Source organism: Oryza glaberrima, chromosome 3 (assembly GCF_000147395.1).
Source record: "Oryza glaberrima chromosome 3, OglaRS2, whole genome shotgun sequence".
Taxonomy (NCBI): Eukaryota; Viridiplantae; Streptophyta; class Magnoliopsida; order Poales; family Poaceae; genus Oryza; species Oryza glaberrima.
In genome coordinates, this window is record NC_068328.1 from 27,135,160 (window position 1) to 27,152,425 (window position 17,266).

At 44.5% G+C, this 17,266-nt stretch overlaps 3 protein-coding genes across 10 annotated transcripts; 1 reads left to right on the plus strand and 2 right to left on the minus strand.

Moving 5' to 3' along the window:
- Nucleotides 1-1,020: 1,020 nt before the first annotated feature.
- LOC127767946 (uncharacterized protein At4g38062) lies at nt 1,021-7,671 on the plus strand. 8 transcript variants are annotated; one of them, XR_008016537.1, is made up of 6 exons: nt 1,021-1,174; nt 1,295-4,679; nt 6,169-6,288; nt 6,406-6,518; nt 6,822-7,175; nt 7,269-7,670. XR_008016537.1 is itself a non-coding variant. In XM_052293437.1 (3 exons), the coding sequence occupies exons 1-2, from the start codon at nt 1,135-1,137 to the stop codon at nt 4,663-4,665; spliced, it is 3,411 nt and encodes a 1,136-aa protein (XP_052149397.1). In that variant the 5' UTR covers nt 1,021-1,134; the 3' UTR covers nt 4,666-4,679; nt 6,169-6,394. The 8 variants fall into 8 exon arrangements, 2 of the variants coding, with proteins under 2 accessions (XP_052149397.1, XP_052149396.1); XR_008016534.1 differs by having other exon boundaries at nt 6,841-7,175; XR_008016533.1 differs by having other exon boundaries at nt 6,406-7,175; nt 7,269-7,671.
- On the minus strand, nt 7,442-8,593 carry LOC127766378 (uncharacterized). The gene is made up of 2 exons (XM_052291433.1): nt 8,064-8,593; nt 7,442-7,505 (listed from the first exon to the last, which is right to left on the minus strand). The coding sequence occupies exons 1-2, from the start codon at nt 8,591-8,593 to the stop codon at nt 7,442-7,444; spliced, it is 594 nt and encodes a 197-aa protein (XP_052147393.1).
- A 3,113-nt stretch (nt 8,594-11,706) lies between these two features.
- Nucleotides 11,707-12,099, minus strand: LOC127766379 (uncharacterized). The gene has a single exon (XM_052291434.1). It carries the CDS (start codon nt 12,097-12,099, stop codon nt 11,707-11,709), a length of 393 nt encoding a protein of 130 aa, XP_052147394.1.
- Between the last annotated feature and the right edge of the window lie 5,167 nt (nt 12,100-17,266).

Here is a 17,266-nt window from a genome sequence, read left to right on the forward strand (position 1 = left end):
TAGTACTATACTTTTAAACCAACCGAGGTAACTACGTGGTTATGAACTTGTGCCCATGTTACAGTAGTTAGTACTCCAGCTCATCATTTTTTTAAAATTCTTACCCATAATAATTAATTAAAGAATAAGTTCATTATGGATCTCTCAATTTCACTACTACGAAAAGAATTTTTTTTGTGCGGTAAAAAAAGTTTTCGCGTGTGGGTGGGTGAGCCACACGCACCCAGGTATATGCAAAAATCACTATTTTTGCCTACGAGTGGCACACTCGCACGCGAAAAATCTGATTTTCGCGTTCGGTGTGGTTATGTTGCGCACGCAAAAATTAAAAATCAAAAATGAATCCAAAAATACGAAACCCTAACCCTAGCCGTCGCCGTCCTCCTTGTGGCCGTTGCCTGCTCCCGTCGCCGTCACCAGATCCGCCGCCCCCATGCCTACCCACTACCCGCCGACGCCACCCTCCCCTCTGGCCGCACCGCTGTCGACTCTACCCTCCCCTCTGGCCGCACTGCTGCCGATGCCCCTCCCCTTCGCCGGATCTAGGAGGGAAGCGAAGGAATGCTGCTCACTGACATATGGCTCTATGTGGGTCCCACTGACTCAGCTTGTCACGTCACATCAACTAAAATTGGGTATAATACTGCTTAGGATGTCGGGTGAGCCGGTTTTGTAAATTAATAACGGTATTTGGGTTTAGGGGCGAAATTCAGACTCAGCAAAAATGTGAGAAACTAAAGTGAACTTAGTTACATTGATTAATGACAGTTTAGGCCCTTAACCATGTTGGTCTCCGTCAGCCGCTCTTCAACTCGGCCCAGTTATTCGTGGGCCAGCCATCCTGGCCCATGTACCGTCAGCCGAGCCATTACGACGCTGTCCCAGAACTCCACGTGGGCCCCACCTGTCAGCCACAACCCCCGTGCCCCGTCCCATCGCCACCGCCGCGCCGCCAATTTCAAACGCTAGAAGCCGCGGACGGCGGCGGCTAAAAAACCAAACGGACTCGCCGCGTCCGCTTCGTCCAGATCCGCCTCCGCCCTCCGCCACCGCAGGTAAATCCCCAAATTTCAAATCCTCCTCTTCCCCCCACACCTCCACATTTTCTAGGGTTTCCATGCCCGATCTCTAGCCATGTCCCGCTCCTTCTTCCCGACCTGCTCCTCCCTCAAAGGTGGGTGGGTTGGGTCTGGCCGCCGCCGCCGCCGCCGCGGCTTTCGGCGAGATTTTGGTTGGGTTGGAATGCGTACTGTGCGTTCTCACATTGGGGGTTGATTTGTGTGTTTTGGTGCAGTGGAAATGGAGGAGATGTGCAGGGAGATGGACGAGCTGAGGTCGGAGGTGGAGGCGCTCACGGCGGAGTGCCGCGCCAAGGCGGAGCTCGCCGAGGGGCTCAAGCGGGCGGGCGCCGAGCAGGCGGCGCGGCTCCGGGAGGCGAGGGCGGAGGCGGAGAGGCAGGCGCGGGAGGTCGCCGCCCGGGACGAGGAGATCTCCTCCTCGGGGGAGGCGCGCCGGGAGCTGGAGGCCAGGCTCGCGGAGAAGGAGCAGGCGCTGCGGCACCTCTGCGCGGCGCACGAGGGGCTCAGGAGCAGCGCCAGGGAGAGGAGCGATGCCCTGGAGTCGGAGAAGCGGGAGCTCGTCGCGGCGCTGGAGGAGTCCGAGGCGAGGCGGCTCGAGCAGGAGGCGGCCGCGCGCTCGTGCGGCGAGGAGGTTGCCCGGCTCAGGAGGTTGCTGTCGGAGAAGGAAAAGAAGTGCTCGGAGGCTGAGCAGAGGGCATTGGCACCGAAGGAGGTGATGATGAGGGACGATATGCTGCTGAAAATGGAGGACCAGAAGGCCGCCATCGAGGGGAAGCTCAAGTGGAAATCTGAGCAGTTTAGGCACCTCGAGGATGCACTCAAAAAGGTACAGGATGAATTCAGGGCCGCGAAGAAGGAATGGGGCTCTGACAGATCAATGTTGGTTGATCAGATTGGCACTCTTGAGGTCAATTTGGATTCCAAGACCAGAATGGCTGAGGATTTTCGGTCAAGGCTCGAGATGTGCAGCCAGGCATTAGCCCATGAGGAAGGCCGCCGGAAGCTGCTCGAGGCGGAGATGTCTGAATTGAAACACTTGTATGGTAATGTGGTCTCCGATTATGAAGAGGCGAGGTCCACAATTGAGTCGCTTACTGCAAAGCGGGATGGGGAGATCGCATCGTTGAGAAGCTCACTGGCTGAGAAGGTCACATTGCTCAAGGAAATGGAGTATGGGAAGGCACGTCTTGAGCAAGAAAATGAGGATATGCGATCTTCGTTGAAGGAACACCAGGAGGCTCAGATTGGTGGTGCAGATGCTGTAGTTTCGTTGAAGGTTCTGCAGCAGAAGTTCCGAGCTCTAGAACAGACGCATAGAAACTGCATTGATAAGCTGAGAGATAAAGAGGCAGAATGGAAAACACAGATGGAGAAGCTTGGGAGTGAGCTGGATGGATGCTTGTCACAGTTAGATTCTAAAGATACACTTATCAAGCAAATGCAGATTGAGCTTCTGAGCAGTTATAGCTCCCTGGAGATGCAAGCTGTGCAGAATTGGGAAGCTTCAGTAGCTCTTGTTATTGTAGAATCAAAACTTTATGATTCTTGCTCATATTTTGAAACGATTCAACTGGATATGCAGAAGAACTGTGCACAACTTGAGCACAATTTTGCTGCTGCAAGAAAGCAGTTAGAGGAAGATAACTGTGCCATTGCTCAATCTCAAGCTGAGCGGGCACAACAAGTTGAGGTAATAGCAACATTGCATCAAAGAATTGAGCAGCTTGAACACATGGAAAAGGAACGCGAAGAGATGCAAAGGCAGCTTGATACATACAATCTTGACAATGCATCAAGAGATGTTCACTGCTTAAAAGGTGAATCTTCAGAAGAGGAAAAAGGCCTGCATGAGAAACTGCAGAAAGCATTATCTGATTTGGATGAAGCATACTCTGCAGTTTCTGAGCGGGAGAGTGAGCTGAGCCAAATAGAAATCAATCTTCATAAGCAAAAACAAGCAATGGAGCATTTGGAAGAGCTCAAACTTTCTATGGAAAATGAACTAAAGGGCTATATGGATGAGAACAATGTACTGAAAAGAGATCTTATTGCAACAACAGAAATTGAAAAGTCCCTAAGAGAAGAAAAGGAGAAATTACTAGGTGCTCTCAATGAAGCAAACTCTGCCCTTTCTGAGAAGAACTGTGAACTGAGACAATTTGAAATCATTCTTCATCAGCAAAAGCAAGCACTAGAACATTTGGAAGAACTGAGAGTCAATATGGAGACTGAAATCAAGGGCTACATTGATGAAATTTGTGTCCTGAAGAGGGATCTAGATGCTACCCATATGGCTAAAATAGAAGCCGAGAAGACTTACAGTGACGAAAATGAGAAGTTGCTATGTGCTCTTGATGAAGTAAACTGTTGTCTTTTGGACAAGAAGAATGAGCTTGACCAAGTCACAGAAAATCTTCATCAGCAAATGCAAGCAGTGGAAGAATTTGAAAAGTTGAGAGTTAGTATGGAAACTGAGCTAGGGCGCTACATGGATGAAAACTCTGTGCTAAAGAGTGATCTGGTTTCTGCTCTTAATTCCAAAATGGATGCTGAAGAGTCTCTTAGGGAAGAAAAGGATAAGTTATGCAGTATAATAGATGAGAGGTGCAGGAATATTGACGAGCTTCAGCAACACATCGCTGTGCTGGAAGAAGAAAATTTAGATAAAAAGCTTGATGTGGCAGGTCTTATCAAGTCAGAGGCTGACAGGTCCATTCAAGAAGTCAATAGAAAGTACTCTGAAATCGTTGAGGTCTTTGACAAAAAGCTTTTGGAACTTGAAACAAGGCTCAGTTTCTTCGAACAGAAATACACATGCAGAGAGCAAGAACTCATGGAAATGTTTGATCAGGAGGAAGCTGATTGGTATACACTAATTGCAGAAAAAGAAAATGCTATTTCTGAAATTCAAGAAAATGTTGAATCTGCTCAAGTTGACATTAAGCACCTAGTCGAATCTGCTGCAGAAAAGCTAGCAGAAGTTCAGGTTGAGGTTCGGCAACTATATTGTTTAGCAGGAAATCTTAATTCACTCAATCTTATCCAAGAGCATGATAATTTGTTCAAGGACATGCTCATTGAAGAATGTGAAAGAGAGCTTAAGGCAGTGCAAGTAAATTTAGCGTTGGAGAAACAACAGTCCAACAATTTGAAGAATGATCTTGAGCAACTCAAAGCCAAGGCAACTGCAGAGATGTTAGAAAATGCAAAGGAGCATCTGGAAGTTGCAAATAAGCTGAGATCTTTGGAGGAAAGAAAAGAAGTACTGGATGAGCATGTAGGAGAGTTGAAGTCTAGGACAAAGAATATGTGCAATGCCTTTGTTCAAGAGAGGAAATATTTATTTGATGAGTTGACTGGACTGGTCGATACCATTGGAGCAGCAATTCATGTAGATGAAGATCTGATGACAAGCTTGACAAAGATCATGCATAAAGTTAATAATGAAGAAGCCTTCCGGAATTCTAGTAGCAAAGAAATGCTTAGCTCGGAGAATATAAATGCGAGGAATTCTGCACCCTTGGTCAGGAATAAATCTGTACAGCTCCCAGATAGAAGATTACCATTAAAGGAGCACAACTATTAGCCTTCGTAGCTGAGGTCAGATTGTGTACTGACATTGTTGTTATCTTAGCATCCTGTCTCTCTGGATCCACATAGGCTTTACATGCTACCTGTAGATTTGTGCTGCCATTTGTGTTGTGTTGTTTATACGCAATAGCTATGCTCATCCTACATTTCTTATGTATCAGCTTTACCTTTAAACTAATTTATTATTTTGACTACCTAGAGGAATGAGATTATTCCTTTAAAACATGTGCTCATTTCATTATTTTAATCACCATCAGCTGTGTTGTGATCAGCAGTTGATTGCTTAGATGAATATTTGGCATCAGATGTAAATCTGCTAGTTACTTTTAATTGCTTGTGCATTTTCCTAAGCTCGTAAACAGCAAGTTCTGAAATGTTCATGTTAATACACCTGAGTTGACTTGTTTGAATTGTTGAAAAGCCACTAGAATAGCTCTGAAAAAAATTGAGAGAATATCCAAATGAGGTGCTGCATCATAAGAATTTTTCAGTAGCAAGTAGATTCTCCCATTCCCTTGTCTATGAGGAATCTGCTGTCAGTTGGTATGTAAGATTACGTATGAAAATTTTTGTTTGTGCAATTACGTCTGTTGTAAATTTAGTGAAGTTTTTTTCCTTAAAATTTCTCATTTGTAAGAGCAACCTGCGTTGCTTATCATAGTGATTTTCTCTGGGACAGAAATAACTAGATAGCATACCAAGGCTTCAACTGGTAAGGTAAGCAGTTATTTTTACATGTTACAGTTTCACTAGTTTACCGAGGGAGTGAAACTGACAAAATCAGACCAGAATCTCCTGGTAAGGTCATGCACTCATGCAAGTAAAGAAGAGGGCTGACTTGTTACATGGTTCTCTAGTCCTTTGCAATATACTTTGTCATCTCTCAAGATGCATAGTTTGTGGAGCTGTATTCCTAACAAGATGAATATCTTCATTGGTTCCTGGTGATTCAACTATATGTCCACTTTTGAATGAATTTGAACATTTGAAATAACGTGTCTGGTTGGGTGATGAACTCAATCTTTGATTCTTTTCTGTAGGACTGAAGAACCTGTGGCCTGTATTCTTTAATTACTCTTTCTCAGTTTATATGGTCACTGAATTTTTCTTGTGCATCTTTATATGCATGATTGTAGCAGGTTTGCCTGTTTGAATTCCTATCGAACTGTGATCTGCTAGTTGTTAAATATTCAGATTATTTTTTTGTTCTGTAGCCTACTGCCCTGTTAACTTCATAACTGATGTTCCTGTTATTTCATCCCCAATGTTCATTGTGAGGTTAAATGTAAGTTTTGTGGTGGCGTTGTCAATCTGTAGGTTCTTATTTGAACTTGTGAAATTTTGACATACCAGGATGCTACCTGCTATTATACGAGATTAGGCGCTCAGTTGTGTGGGTTTTCTTCCCTGTTATCATTGAGTCAAAATGGCCGTAACATCTTGAATCACTAGCAACTGGCCAATCCAACACTCTAATAGTGCTTCCTATTTTCTGCAGGAATTCACTGATTAAGTAGGAGTTGTAATCACTCCGTTATTTGATACATATCTCAGGACCATTATCTCAACAGTTAATCTGATCTGCAGGTTATATTGCTCTATAGGCTTATAATGCAGAGTTGCGACCCATACACATAATTTCAGATGAAAATACATCTATTTTGTCTTCCTTCTGGAATACAACCTGAGATTTTGTATCAACTGGTCTGATCATACCCTTTGTGCTCTTGGACAGGGCTTAACTGAAGTTTAAGGTAGCTGAAGACAACATGACCAATATTTGCTTCAGAAAAGAGGGTCTGCACTGGAGCAAACAGCCAAGAACAGTCCAAGCTTGCTGCAAGGAAGGTAAAAGCCAATGATAATATCATTTGATCATTACATATGCTCTGCATCATGTCTCCATCATGCAAGGAGAATCGTTCATCGATCCTTATTTCAGTCGTTTTGCTGAATTGTTTTCAACAATTTTTATCGAGTGCAAATCAATTTCTGTTTGGCCTTAGAATAACTGATTAAAGTTTTTGCCATTTTCTAATGTAAAGTTATGACAGCCTAAGATATTGCATGTTGTACAGCCTAAGAATCCCCTTTTACACGTTACAGTTTCACTCATTTTAAGGAGATATTTGATGATGCTAAAAAAACCAGATGAAAACCTTCTTCCCAGGAGAATGCAAACCAGTAAGAACTGCATCCTTACTAACCGGCCTTTGGTCTGTTGAAACATACTGGGGCCATACCTCAAGATCCGAAGCTTGTGCATCTGTATTAAATTGGTTTGCAGCTCTGACATGGGCAAAATCTGAAAAGCATTGTTGTTGGTTGAATACTGGAGCGAAGTGGAGAAAAACTGCTGAAGAAATCAATCATAATGTGTGGGGGATAATACACCGTCTGAATGGCTGTTTTGTTCATTCTGAACCTTCTCCTGGATACAATTACTTTCAGTATTGTATAGAACTGAGGACATATTAATAGGCTCTTTGGTCTAATTAAATCAAGGTAACTTCTTCGCTGATATTCAGTCTGAGTATGCAGTGTTTGTGGTCTAAGGAAATCAAGATAACTTCACTTATAATCTGTCTTTAAATGCAGTACTTGTGGCTGATATCCGGCTTGCAAACAGACATGCTGGAATCGTGGACAAGGAATTTCATATTCCATTATTTTGTGAGAAAGGAAGCTTCTGCACTCAGCTGATTGCGTAATTACCTTCTCGTTTTGCGTAAAACACTTAATCTTTATCTTCATCTTCATCTTCAGAAGATTCAAACACCACCTGAATCTGCTTGCTTTATTGAATTCCCTGATGAATCATTGCCCCATGAAACGCTGCAAGGTTGTCAAGCAATCATAATTATCCATGAATTTTTGAAACAATCAACAGCACACATCAGTCTTAAACTGCCCGTACCATTGTTCAGAATTTACTTCATTTATTTATTTACAGTCAAAGAATCAATCTTAATCCATCAATTCATCCCGTGGTCAAAACTAAAACCACAAATCGTCCAAACTAAATATTGGACGAAGATCAGGATGTTGCAATGGCAATTACAAGCATTTACAGCTTCAGTTCTGATTTCTGAAGATAGAAATTGAATCTTCTCAATTTCTGTAAATATTATCTACAAGAGGCATGGTTACTGGTTACAAAGACTAAGCCCTAACTATCACTCCAACTCCCAGCAAGCTCTTCGGCTGTCCATCTCCATGGCCACCATGGCCGCCTTCGCCGCTTCTTGGCCGCCGGCCGGTCGCGCGCCATTGACGTTCTTGGACATGGAGGGCAGCGGGCGCACCGGCCACGCCGGCGGTGGCAGGTCGCGGCGGCGGTGGCAGCAGCAGCAGCAGCAGCAGCAGCTCTGGCGGCGGCGGTCGTAGAAGCACTGGTGCGAGTGGCTGCCACCGGCGGCGAGCTCCTGCGCGCTGCGCGCTCGCCGCATGGGCGGCGGCGCGGCGGGGAGCCCGGCGGCGAGCCCCATCTCGCTCCGGGCGCGCCGCATCATCATCGGGGGCGCCGCGACGGGTGGGTGTGGGCGGCGCCGCTGCTGGACGCCGGCGGCGGCGTCAACGGCGGTGGAGACGAACACCCGGAAGCTCGCGGACGGCCGCGTCGCCCTGAGGCGGTCGTACTCGTCGCGCATGTGGGCGAGCTCCTCGTCGGAGGTGACCGACACCAGGAGGTCCTCGTCGGGGCCCTCGTCGGCGAGGCGGTACCTGACCGCCGTGACGGCGGCGGCGCCGGCCTTCTCCGCCAGCCGCGCCGTCAGCTCGCGGAAGGGGACACCGCGCGGCACGGCGAGGGCGCGCGTCTCGCTGCCGACGTACCGGAGGCCGCCGCCGGGGCCGCACGGAACGAGGCGGCCGCCGTGGCTGCAGAGCAGCCTCATCATCGCCTCCTCCTTCGCCGCCGCCATCGGAACGATTCGATCGATGATGGATCGATCTCGGAGTGTCAGAAGGTGAGGTGAGAGTCTGGAAGGTGAGGGGGGAGATGAGATGAGATGTGCGCGGGGGCGGGCGAATCTGGCGCGAATTTATCGACCCCGCCTGCGCGTGCGCAACCGTCAACGCGTCGTTCGAAATCCGAATCGGATTCGACATGGACCCTGTCTCGGGGTGATGCTTTCGTTTCGTGGGCCGAAATTGCATATGTCGGCCCAACGGACGGATAATTCAGGTTTTCCCAGGAGTATTGGGGATTTGGGGGTGCTATCATTTGCATAAACTGGAAATGATATCCTAGCGATTTTAGTAAAAATATACCATTTTATCATATGTTACTCTACCAGATATTAATGTAAGTTCGATTAAATAAAAGAGTTGTGTTAAAATAGAAATCTAAAATGAAAAGGAAATGGCTTGAAATTTCTCTTTTTTTTCTAAATAACCGGGCATGCGAAGTTTCATATTGGTACAATAGGAAAAATAATTATAAGATCTATAACAAAAGAATAGCCAACACACGACAACTCCTTGAAACACATCAAGAGAAAGTACTAGCACCAAACCAGTCGCCATTGTGTGACTGATTGTCGCTAATTTTAAAAGGTGCTACAAATGCCTTGCTGAACACCTACTCCAAACAGAAGACCGTCGATGGGCTCTTAGTCATCTTCATGGGGAAGAGTTAATGAAGGAGAGGGTGAGAGAGAAGATATGCTTATCCCTTGTGCTAACCTAGTAATGACAACGTAGAACACACAGCTAAACTAAGAGGAACCAAGGAGGTAAAGGTGGTCAAACAGGACCTCCTAGACGAAGCCTCCGGGACGGTAGTGGCGCTGAAGACGCCACCATCATCCGTAAGCCAAGACCCAGGCACCCAAGCCTGTTTAGCCCCATAGAAAAAAAAAGAAAAATCATTGAGCTCTATGGACCTTTTACCCGGCCATGGCCAAGTGACCCAGAGCCTAAGGTCCACCTTGAGGACGACATACCCTGCTTTGAACATCACCAATAGTTGCCAAAATTTTTGTTCCCTAAATCTCTTTTAAAAATCTCTAATAAGTATTTGAGGACTAAAATACATACTTCACTCCAAGAGATAGCCTACCTGTTTGGTAGAGCTCCAACTCCTAAATCTAGTTTTCAGGAGTTAGGTCTGGAGTGTAGTTGTGGAACTGTCTAAACCCAGCTCCACATATCTAATTTCATTTTGTGAGAGAGCTCCACCCAGCTCCGCTTCCATTTTAGGTGGAGCTGAAACTATTCGGCTGAGCTCTAGCTCCAGGAAAGGTGGAGCTGGAGCTGGAGCTGTGCCAAGTAGACCCTTGACTAGAGGTGGACCACCTCCAAACTACCAACTTGATCTCCCCTCGTCCTACGTGATCACGCACGCCCCTCCCTAGCTAGTCACGGTGGATTGGGAGCCGGTGCACTCCCCCACTAGTGGAGTAAGAGAAGAATGGAGAAAGGGATTTCAATCGGCTTGCAGCTGACTTGGGCAAAACTTAGAAACCACCATTGTTAAGTGGAGAAGAACCAAGAGTGGATTGTAATATCTCGAGGAGAAGTCCTCTTGTATTCCTTTGCCACTCAAACCCAATGTAAATGGTTGTAAAAAAATTCAAAACTTTTGATAATGTAGAATATAGTGATATCCTGATATTTATCACTTCACTTAAAATCAAATTCGAAATCAACCTACATATTGAGAAAAAGAAGGGACACATTCAAGTATAAATAGTGCACATACTGTTCATATGTTGGATTTGTCTTTTTAATATCTTCGATGTATGAGTTGAGTTTAGACTTAAAAGATTTTGTAAAGTTTATATGTTGTATGAAGTGTCAAATTTTCAATGAAATATTCATAACCATTGGATAGTTTTTTACCGAACTAGGGAACATCCCCTCAAGGAATCTGCATACTTTTCCCAGAAAAACTGCTGAAGAAATCAAGCATAATGTGAGGGATAATACACCATCTGAATGGCTTGTTTTGTTCATTCTGAACCTTGTCCTTGGATGCAATTTCTTCAGTATTATAGAACTGAGGACATTCTAAATTTCTAATCGGCTCTTTGGTCCAATGAAGTCAAGGTATGCTGATATTCTGTCTTGAGTATGCAGTATTTGTGGTTCAAGGAAGTTAAGGTAACTTCACTTACAATCCGTCTTTATATGCAGTAGTTGTGGCTGATAGCCGGCTTTCAAACAGACATGCTGGAATCATGGACATGGAATTTCATATTCATTTATTTTCTGAGGAAGTAAGCTAATTTCGTATTCAGCCGATTTAATCTGATTGCTTAATTGAATGCTGATCGAATCTGATTGTTTGATTGAATTTCCCTGATATTTATTCACTGCGCCATGAACTCATGCAGGCTGTGAAGCCAACATATTGTAGATGTAACTTTGAAACAATCTACATCAACATCAACAAGCAATAAACTGTACCTACCATTGTTCAGAACTTTATTTATTTACAATCCAAGAACCAATCTTACTCCCATCATTAATTACATCCTGTGGCCAGAACTACAAATTACTGAACCACAAATCGTCCAAACTAGTAATAGACGAAGAGGACGTTCCAACCATTGGCAAACTACAAGAATTTACATCTCCACTTCCGATTTCTGAATGAATTCAGAAATCGACAAGAATAGCTATGATCTACAGAGACTAAACCCTAGCTATCACTCGAACTCCCAGCAAGCTCTTCGGTTTTCCAACTCGAAGACCACCGGACCTGTCGCCTTCGCCGCCGCTGACACCGCAGGAGCCGCCTGTCGCGCGCCATTGACGTTCTTGGACATGGCGGCCGGCAGCTGGCGCACCGGCCTCGCCGGCTGTGGCACAGCCGCGCACTGGTCGCGGCGGCGGTGGCAGCACCAGCAGCAGCTCTGGAGGCGGCGGCGGTTGTCGAAGCACTGGCGCGAGTGGCCGCCCCCGGCGGCGAGCTCCTGCGCGCTGTGCACTCGCCGCACGGACGGCGCGGCGGCGCTCCGCCCGGCCGGCGGGCAAGGCCGGTGCGCCAGGCGCCCGGCGAGCTCCTGCGCGCTCCGCGCGCGCCGCATCATCATCGGGGGCGCGACGGCTGGCGCCGCTGCTGCTGGACACCAGCGGCGGTGGAGACGAACACCCGGAAGCTCGCGGACGGCCGCGTCGCCCTGAGGCGGTCGTACTCGTCGCGCATGTGGGCGAGCTCCTCGTCGGAGGTGACCGACACCAGCAGGTCCTCGTCGAGGCCCCCGTCGGCGTGGCGGTACCTGACCGCCGTGACGGCGTCGCCGCCGGCGCCGGCCTTCTCCGCCAGCCGCGCCGTCAGCTCGCGGAAGGGGGCCCCGCGCGGCACGGCGAGGGCGCGCGTCTCGCCGCCGACGTACCGGAGGCCGCCGCCGGGGCCGCACGGCACGAGGCGGCCGCCGTGGCTGCAGAGCAGCCTCATCGTCGTCTCCTCCGCCGCGCCCATCTCGATCAATGGATGGATGGATGGATCGATCTCGGAGAGATCGAGTCGAAGAGCACGGAGAATTGCGGGGCGAATTTATCGGCGCGCGTACGCGTGCGCGCGCAACCGTCGACGCGTCGTTCGAAATCCGAATCGGATTAGAGTATTAGACGTGGACTCCGTGGGATCGTGGGTGAGGTGATGTCATCGTGTGATACTGATGCCTACGTGGGCCGGAATTGGATATGTGGGCCCATGGGAAGACATATTCAGGTCTTCTTCCCAGGAGTATCACTGTATCAGGGTGCTCTCATTTGCACAAATTGGGAAAAATAATATCCGTAAAATTTTAGTAAAATAGAACATGTTGTCGTACTGTTACTCGACAAGGTTTTAATGTAATTTTCGAGTAAACAAACGAATTTTGTCAAAAATGAAATTATTGTTACCTGAAATTTGTCTTTGTTGTTTTTCGTATACTCCCTCCGTTGTTTTTAAATATAATTTTCAAAACAAACCTCTATAAATCTTGATTTAAAAATAATATTTTTACATTTTTTTTAGAGGAAACATAGAACATTACTCATAAGAAACATAGAGGTAGGCTCCCCTGAAAAAAAAAAACATAGAAGTAGGCTAAGGCCCAGATTGACAGTCCAAGCCTGTTTAGGCCCACCCAAAAAGAAAAGAAAATCATTGAGCTCCATGTACCTCTTACCCGGCCATGGCTAGTTGGCCCAGAGAATGAGGTCCAACCACCCTTGACGATTTTTAATTTTTATATTTTCCTAATATTTTTTTAAATATATATATATTTTGGTCCTAAAATTTTACAGACCTTTACCTAACGCTATATGAGAGAGCGTTTTTTTTTATAAACACCCTTCTAGAGGGCCTTTTTTACGATGTTGTAGACGTTCATTGGCATATGCTAATGATCACCCGTTGAGGAGGCCGACCATTTTGCAAATAGCCCTTGCAGCTCTTGGAGAGGATGGTAAGAGGGTCGCCTATAAAATTGATACCCTAATCGTTTTGCATGCGGCTCCCTTTAGCCCTCCTAAAGGGTGGCAAAAAAAATGACACCCTTGATTATTCTGTAATCAGCTCATTTATCGCTCTTTGCCTAGCAAAATGACCAATTCATCGGCGGGCGTCTGTTAGCATGCGCCAATAGCCATCTGCAATGTCATAAAAACATCATCTGTTCAAGAGGACGTTATGGTATAGATCTGTGATGCACATGGTGACTTTGTGAATATGAAAATATGTTGACCCAATCTTTGAATGTGCTCATATGTATTGGGTGCGTATGTTCCTGTGAGCGTCATGCGTCTGTAGTGTATTTCGGAAAAAAAAAAGGGGGAAAGAAATCTGATCTAGTAAGATAACATATATTATTCAATCTAAAACTGGAACCATAAAAGGACAGCCGTCAGATACGGATGGAGGGAGATAATGGCGAACGGCAACCCTTGCTAGCAGCCTAGCAGAGGATACGTATCTGGAAATACAATCTGGCAACTGGCAAGGAAGAGCAACTTGTGGGGAGCATGCGAATTAATTAATCTATGCAGGTGAAAATGCAGGTAGGTAGGAGAACACAGATGGGAGTTCATAGGAACAACCGAAACAACAGGTAAGCCACGTTGGTCCTCGATACACCATTGATTCTGATAATATATAGTACACCACATACATGATATGCTACATTATATTATAAAATTATAGTATGCTAAACAGCTAAAGTACTTTTGATGATAAAATCTACTAATATATTCTTCCCCCACATCGAACGCAAATGCTATTTTATTTGCCAACTTGCACTGCCAGCGACTAAAGTTTCACCAAAATATGACTATATATCACAAAACGCGCGCACAAAACTTTTTTTTGAAAAAAAAAAATTGCCAAAGGATCGAACACGAGCAGCAGCAAGTCAAAATTGGAGACTTTGTTCGTGGGCTGCCATAAACTTCCAACCGTTGAACTGTGTCCTTGACCGAGACGTCTACGTGCTCCCAGCTCAGGTTTGTGTTTGCATACTGTTTCAGACCACACAAAGCTTTAATTAATTTGCCTCTTTTTTGTTTGAACGAACTAATTCTGTCATCTTCGTTGAAGGATAGGACTTTTGGCATTGCGTCGATCGACAACGCAGTTGACAAATGCAGCCAGCCGCTTTCATGAAACTATGACTTTCTAGTGATCTTTGTGAACCAAAGTCAGAAGAGTTGGAGCTATTGCTCGATCTGGAAAGAGATATAGTCAGCTCAGTTGTTGTGGCACAGTCAAATAAACCCACAGGTTTTGTAGCACCAACCATTTGTGCTGAGATGGAGAGATCAGAAACTATGAGCATGCATCAAGCAAATAAGGGCCTGTTTAGTTCGCGAAATGAAAATTTTTGGATGTCACATCGGACGTTTGACCGGATATTGGAAGGGGTTTTCGGACACGAATGAAAAAACTAATTTCATAACTCGCTTGAAAACCGCAAGACAAATTTTTTGAGCCTAATTAATCCATCATTAGCACATGTGGGTTACTGTAGCACTTATGGCTAATCATGAACTAATTAGGCTCAAAAGATTCGTCTCGCGATTTCCCCTCTAACTGTATAATTAGTTTTTCTTTTAATCTACATTTAATGCTTCATGTATGTGTCTAAAGATTCGATGTGATGTTTTTGGAAAAAACTTTTTGGGAACTAAACGGGGCCTAATTGAGACATGCATACTGAGTAGGAGTACATTACAAATTAACACTGAAACAGTCAAGCAACCACGTACATATAATCATATAGTATATATCTCTAAGCAAGCATACCTGTAGAAGAAAAAAAAAATCCAACCTGATTGCGGCAAATAGGAAAAAAGAAAATATCCATCCAGTGTGAACCGTGGACTTAAGCAAATGTTATCGTGTTTTCTCTGCCATGCCAACACTCTTAGGTTGTGTTTATTTCACGCTAAAGTTAAAAGTTTGGTTGAAATTGGAACGATGTGACGGAAAAATTGAAAGTTTATGTGTGTAGAAAAGTTTTGATGTGACGGAAAAGTTGGAAGTTTGAAAAAATATTTTGGAACTAAACACGGCGTTACTCCTAAAATTTGTGTGCTTAACTTGTACTCCGTCCCAAAAACAATCTGCGTGTTCAGATTTGTTGCTAGGATTGAGTTTTATTTTTTTAAGGACGGAGAGGTATATATTTTAAAAGCATGTACAGAGACTTGATGATTAATTTTCTGAAGGATATTTTCGGTCCAATTGAAAAGATAAATTCGTTAAATATATAGAATGTCTCAAAGACCACGAGCTTCTAACATGGTGTTAGCAAGAGTGAAAATCTAAAAATTATGCAACATTGAATCTTCAATCATTGATAGCGTACATCATACTCTGGGCTTGTTTGGTTACAGCTTCAACTCTACCTCTATCTCTCCTGTAGCTAGAGCCTAACCAAACAGTTTCAGTTCCACCTAAAATAGGAGCAGAGCTAGATGGAGCGCTCTCCCAGAAAGAACTAGAGACTCCACTCCAGACTCAATTCTCGAAGCTAAATTTAGGAGTTGGAGCTTCTACCAAGCAGGCCATTTATCATCACCCAATCATCAGGTTCGAAGCTTTTGGCTTGAGGGACATTTTTAAAATATATATATATATATATATCTTAAATTGTGCGGAAAGTATTCTCTAGCAAATTACTAACTTTTTATTGTGCCATTCAACTGTAACATATTTTTACGGTGTCTATCAACAAATTATACAAACTTTGAGTGTCATGTGATAAAATTTGCCATTCCAATATGGCTGCTCGTAGTGTTCAGATTTTATCTTAAATTAGAATACAATTATCTCTTGATCTACTCCGTCTCAACTAATAAAAAAAATACTCAATTTAATTTTATATGACTTCTTAATACTCACTTTGAAAAAAAAAATCAAATATGATTTTAGAACGGAGGAGTGGCTATGTGCATATGTACATGCTCGAGGAGTTTAAGATTTTATAAACGCTTTCTAACTTCTGGTTGCCTGGTTGGTTTTCTGAATTTCAAAAGTACAGCTTCTTAGAATCAGATGAAAATTTAAGTCGTTTGGAAGAGTCGAAGGTGTTAGGAGAAGCTTTACGGCTTTAGAAACTCGGACTAGGCACTTCACACCGTGAAGTTGAAACTCAAACCACTCTATTGTTGTCTACTACTACTCCCTCCGTTTTACGTTTTACAATGTAAGTCATTCTAGCATTTTCCACATTTATATTAATGTTAATAAATCTAGACATATATATCTATCTAGATTCATTACTATCAATATGTGAGAAATGCTAAAATGACTTTGTCGACGGGTGATACCCGTAGACCGGATATAGAGGGTATTGGGGTACGTTGGTACAAGGATCTACGTAGTACGACATCAAGCAAACAAAAGACAAGAATTATACTGGTTCAGGCCCCTTGATAAGTAATAGCCCTAATCCAGTTGATGTGGGATTATATGGTAGAAAACATAGGTTACAAAGGGAACAAGGGAACTTGTCGGATCCGGTGAGATTGTAGTCGAGTTGTTTCGACTAGCTCTCGATGACTTGGCTCCTCGTAGGCTCCGGCTTCGTAGGCTGTGTAGGTTGTGTTGGCTCTGAGATTCGATGTCCTCAACCCTCCCCAGGGGGTTCCTTTTATATCGCAGATCTAGAGGTCTCCACGTAGAACTCGGAGGTATCGGACCCTATACGATACGCCAACGACCCAGTTCTGCCCGAGTAGGATTCTTCCCGTCTGTAGATTCCGTGAAAGGTTTCCTTAGAATATACAAAAAATATCCGCATGAGCGTAGGTATATCATATCGATATGTAACGTATATCGAAGGGTAAAGGGTATGCCTAAACCGTAACCCTGACAGACTTATATTGTAAAACGGAGGAAGTACTATCAAAGTCATCAACCGATCAATCTCTTTTTTTAGGCTTATTTAGTTGGTAAAAAAATTTGCCCCTACATATCACATCGGATATACGGAGGCAGATTTGAAGTATTAAACGTAGTGTAATAACAAAATAAATTACAGATTCCGCCAGAAAACTGCGAGACGAATTTATTAAGCATAATTAATCCGTCATTAGCAAATATTTACTGTAGCACCACATTGTCAAATCATAGCACAATTAAGTTTAAAAGATTCGTC

Bases quoted from the DNA above. Each gene is read 5' to 3' on its own strand.
- LOC127766378 (XM_052291433.1), bottom strand. From the start codon at position 8,593: ATGGCGGCGGCGAAGGAGGAGGCGATGATGAGGCTGCTCTGCAGCCAC. The intron at 7,506-8,063 runs GTGCTTCTACGA...ACAACCTTGCAG, and splicing joins GGTGGCAGCCACTCGCACCA to CGTTTCATGGGGCAATGATT.
- LOC127767946 (XM_052293437.1), top strand. From the start codon at position 1,135: ATGTCCCGCTCCTTCTTCCCGACCTGCTCCTCCCTCAAAG. The intron at 1,175-1,294 runs GTGGGTGGGTTG...GTTTTGGTGCAG, and splicing joins GACCTGCTCCTCCCTCAAAG to TGGAAATGGAGGAGATGTGC.
- LOC127766379 (XM_052291434.1), bottom strand. From the start codon at position 12,099: ATGGGCGCGGCGGAGGAGACGACGATGAGGCTGCTCTGCAGCCACGGC.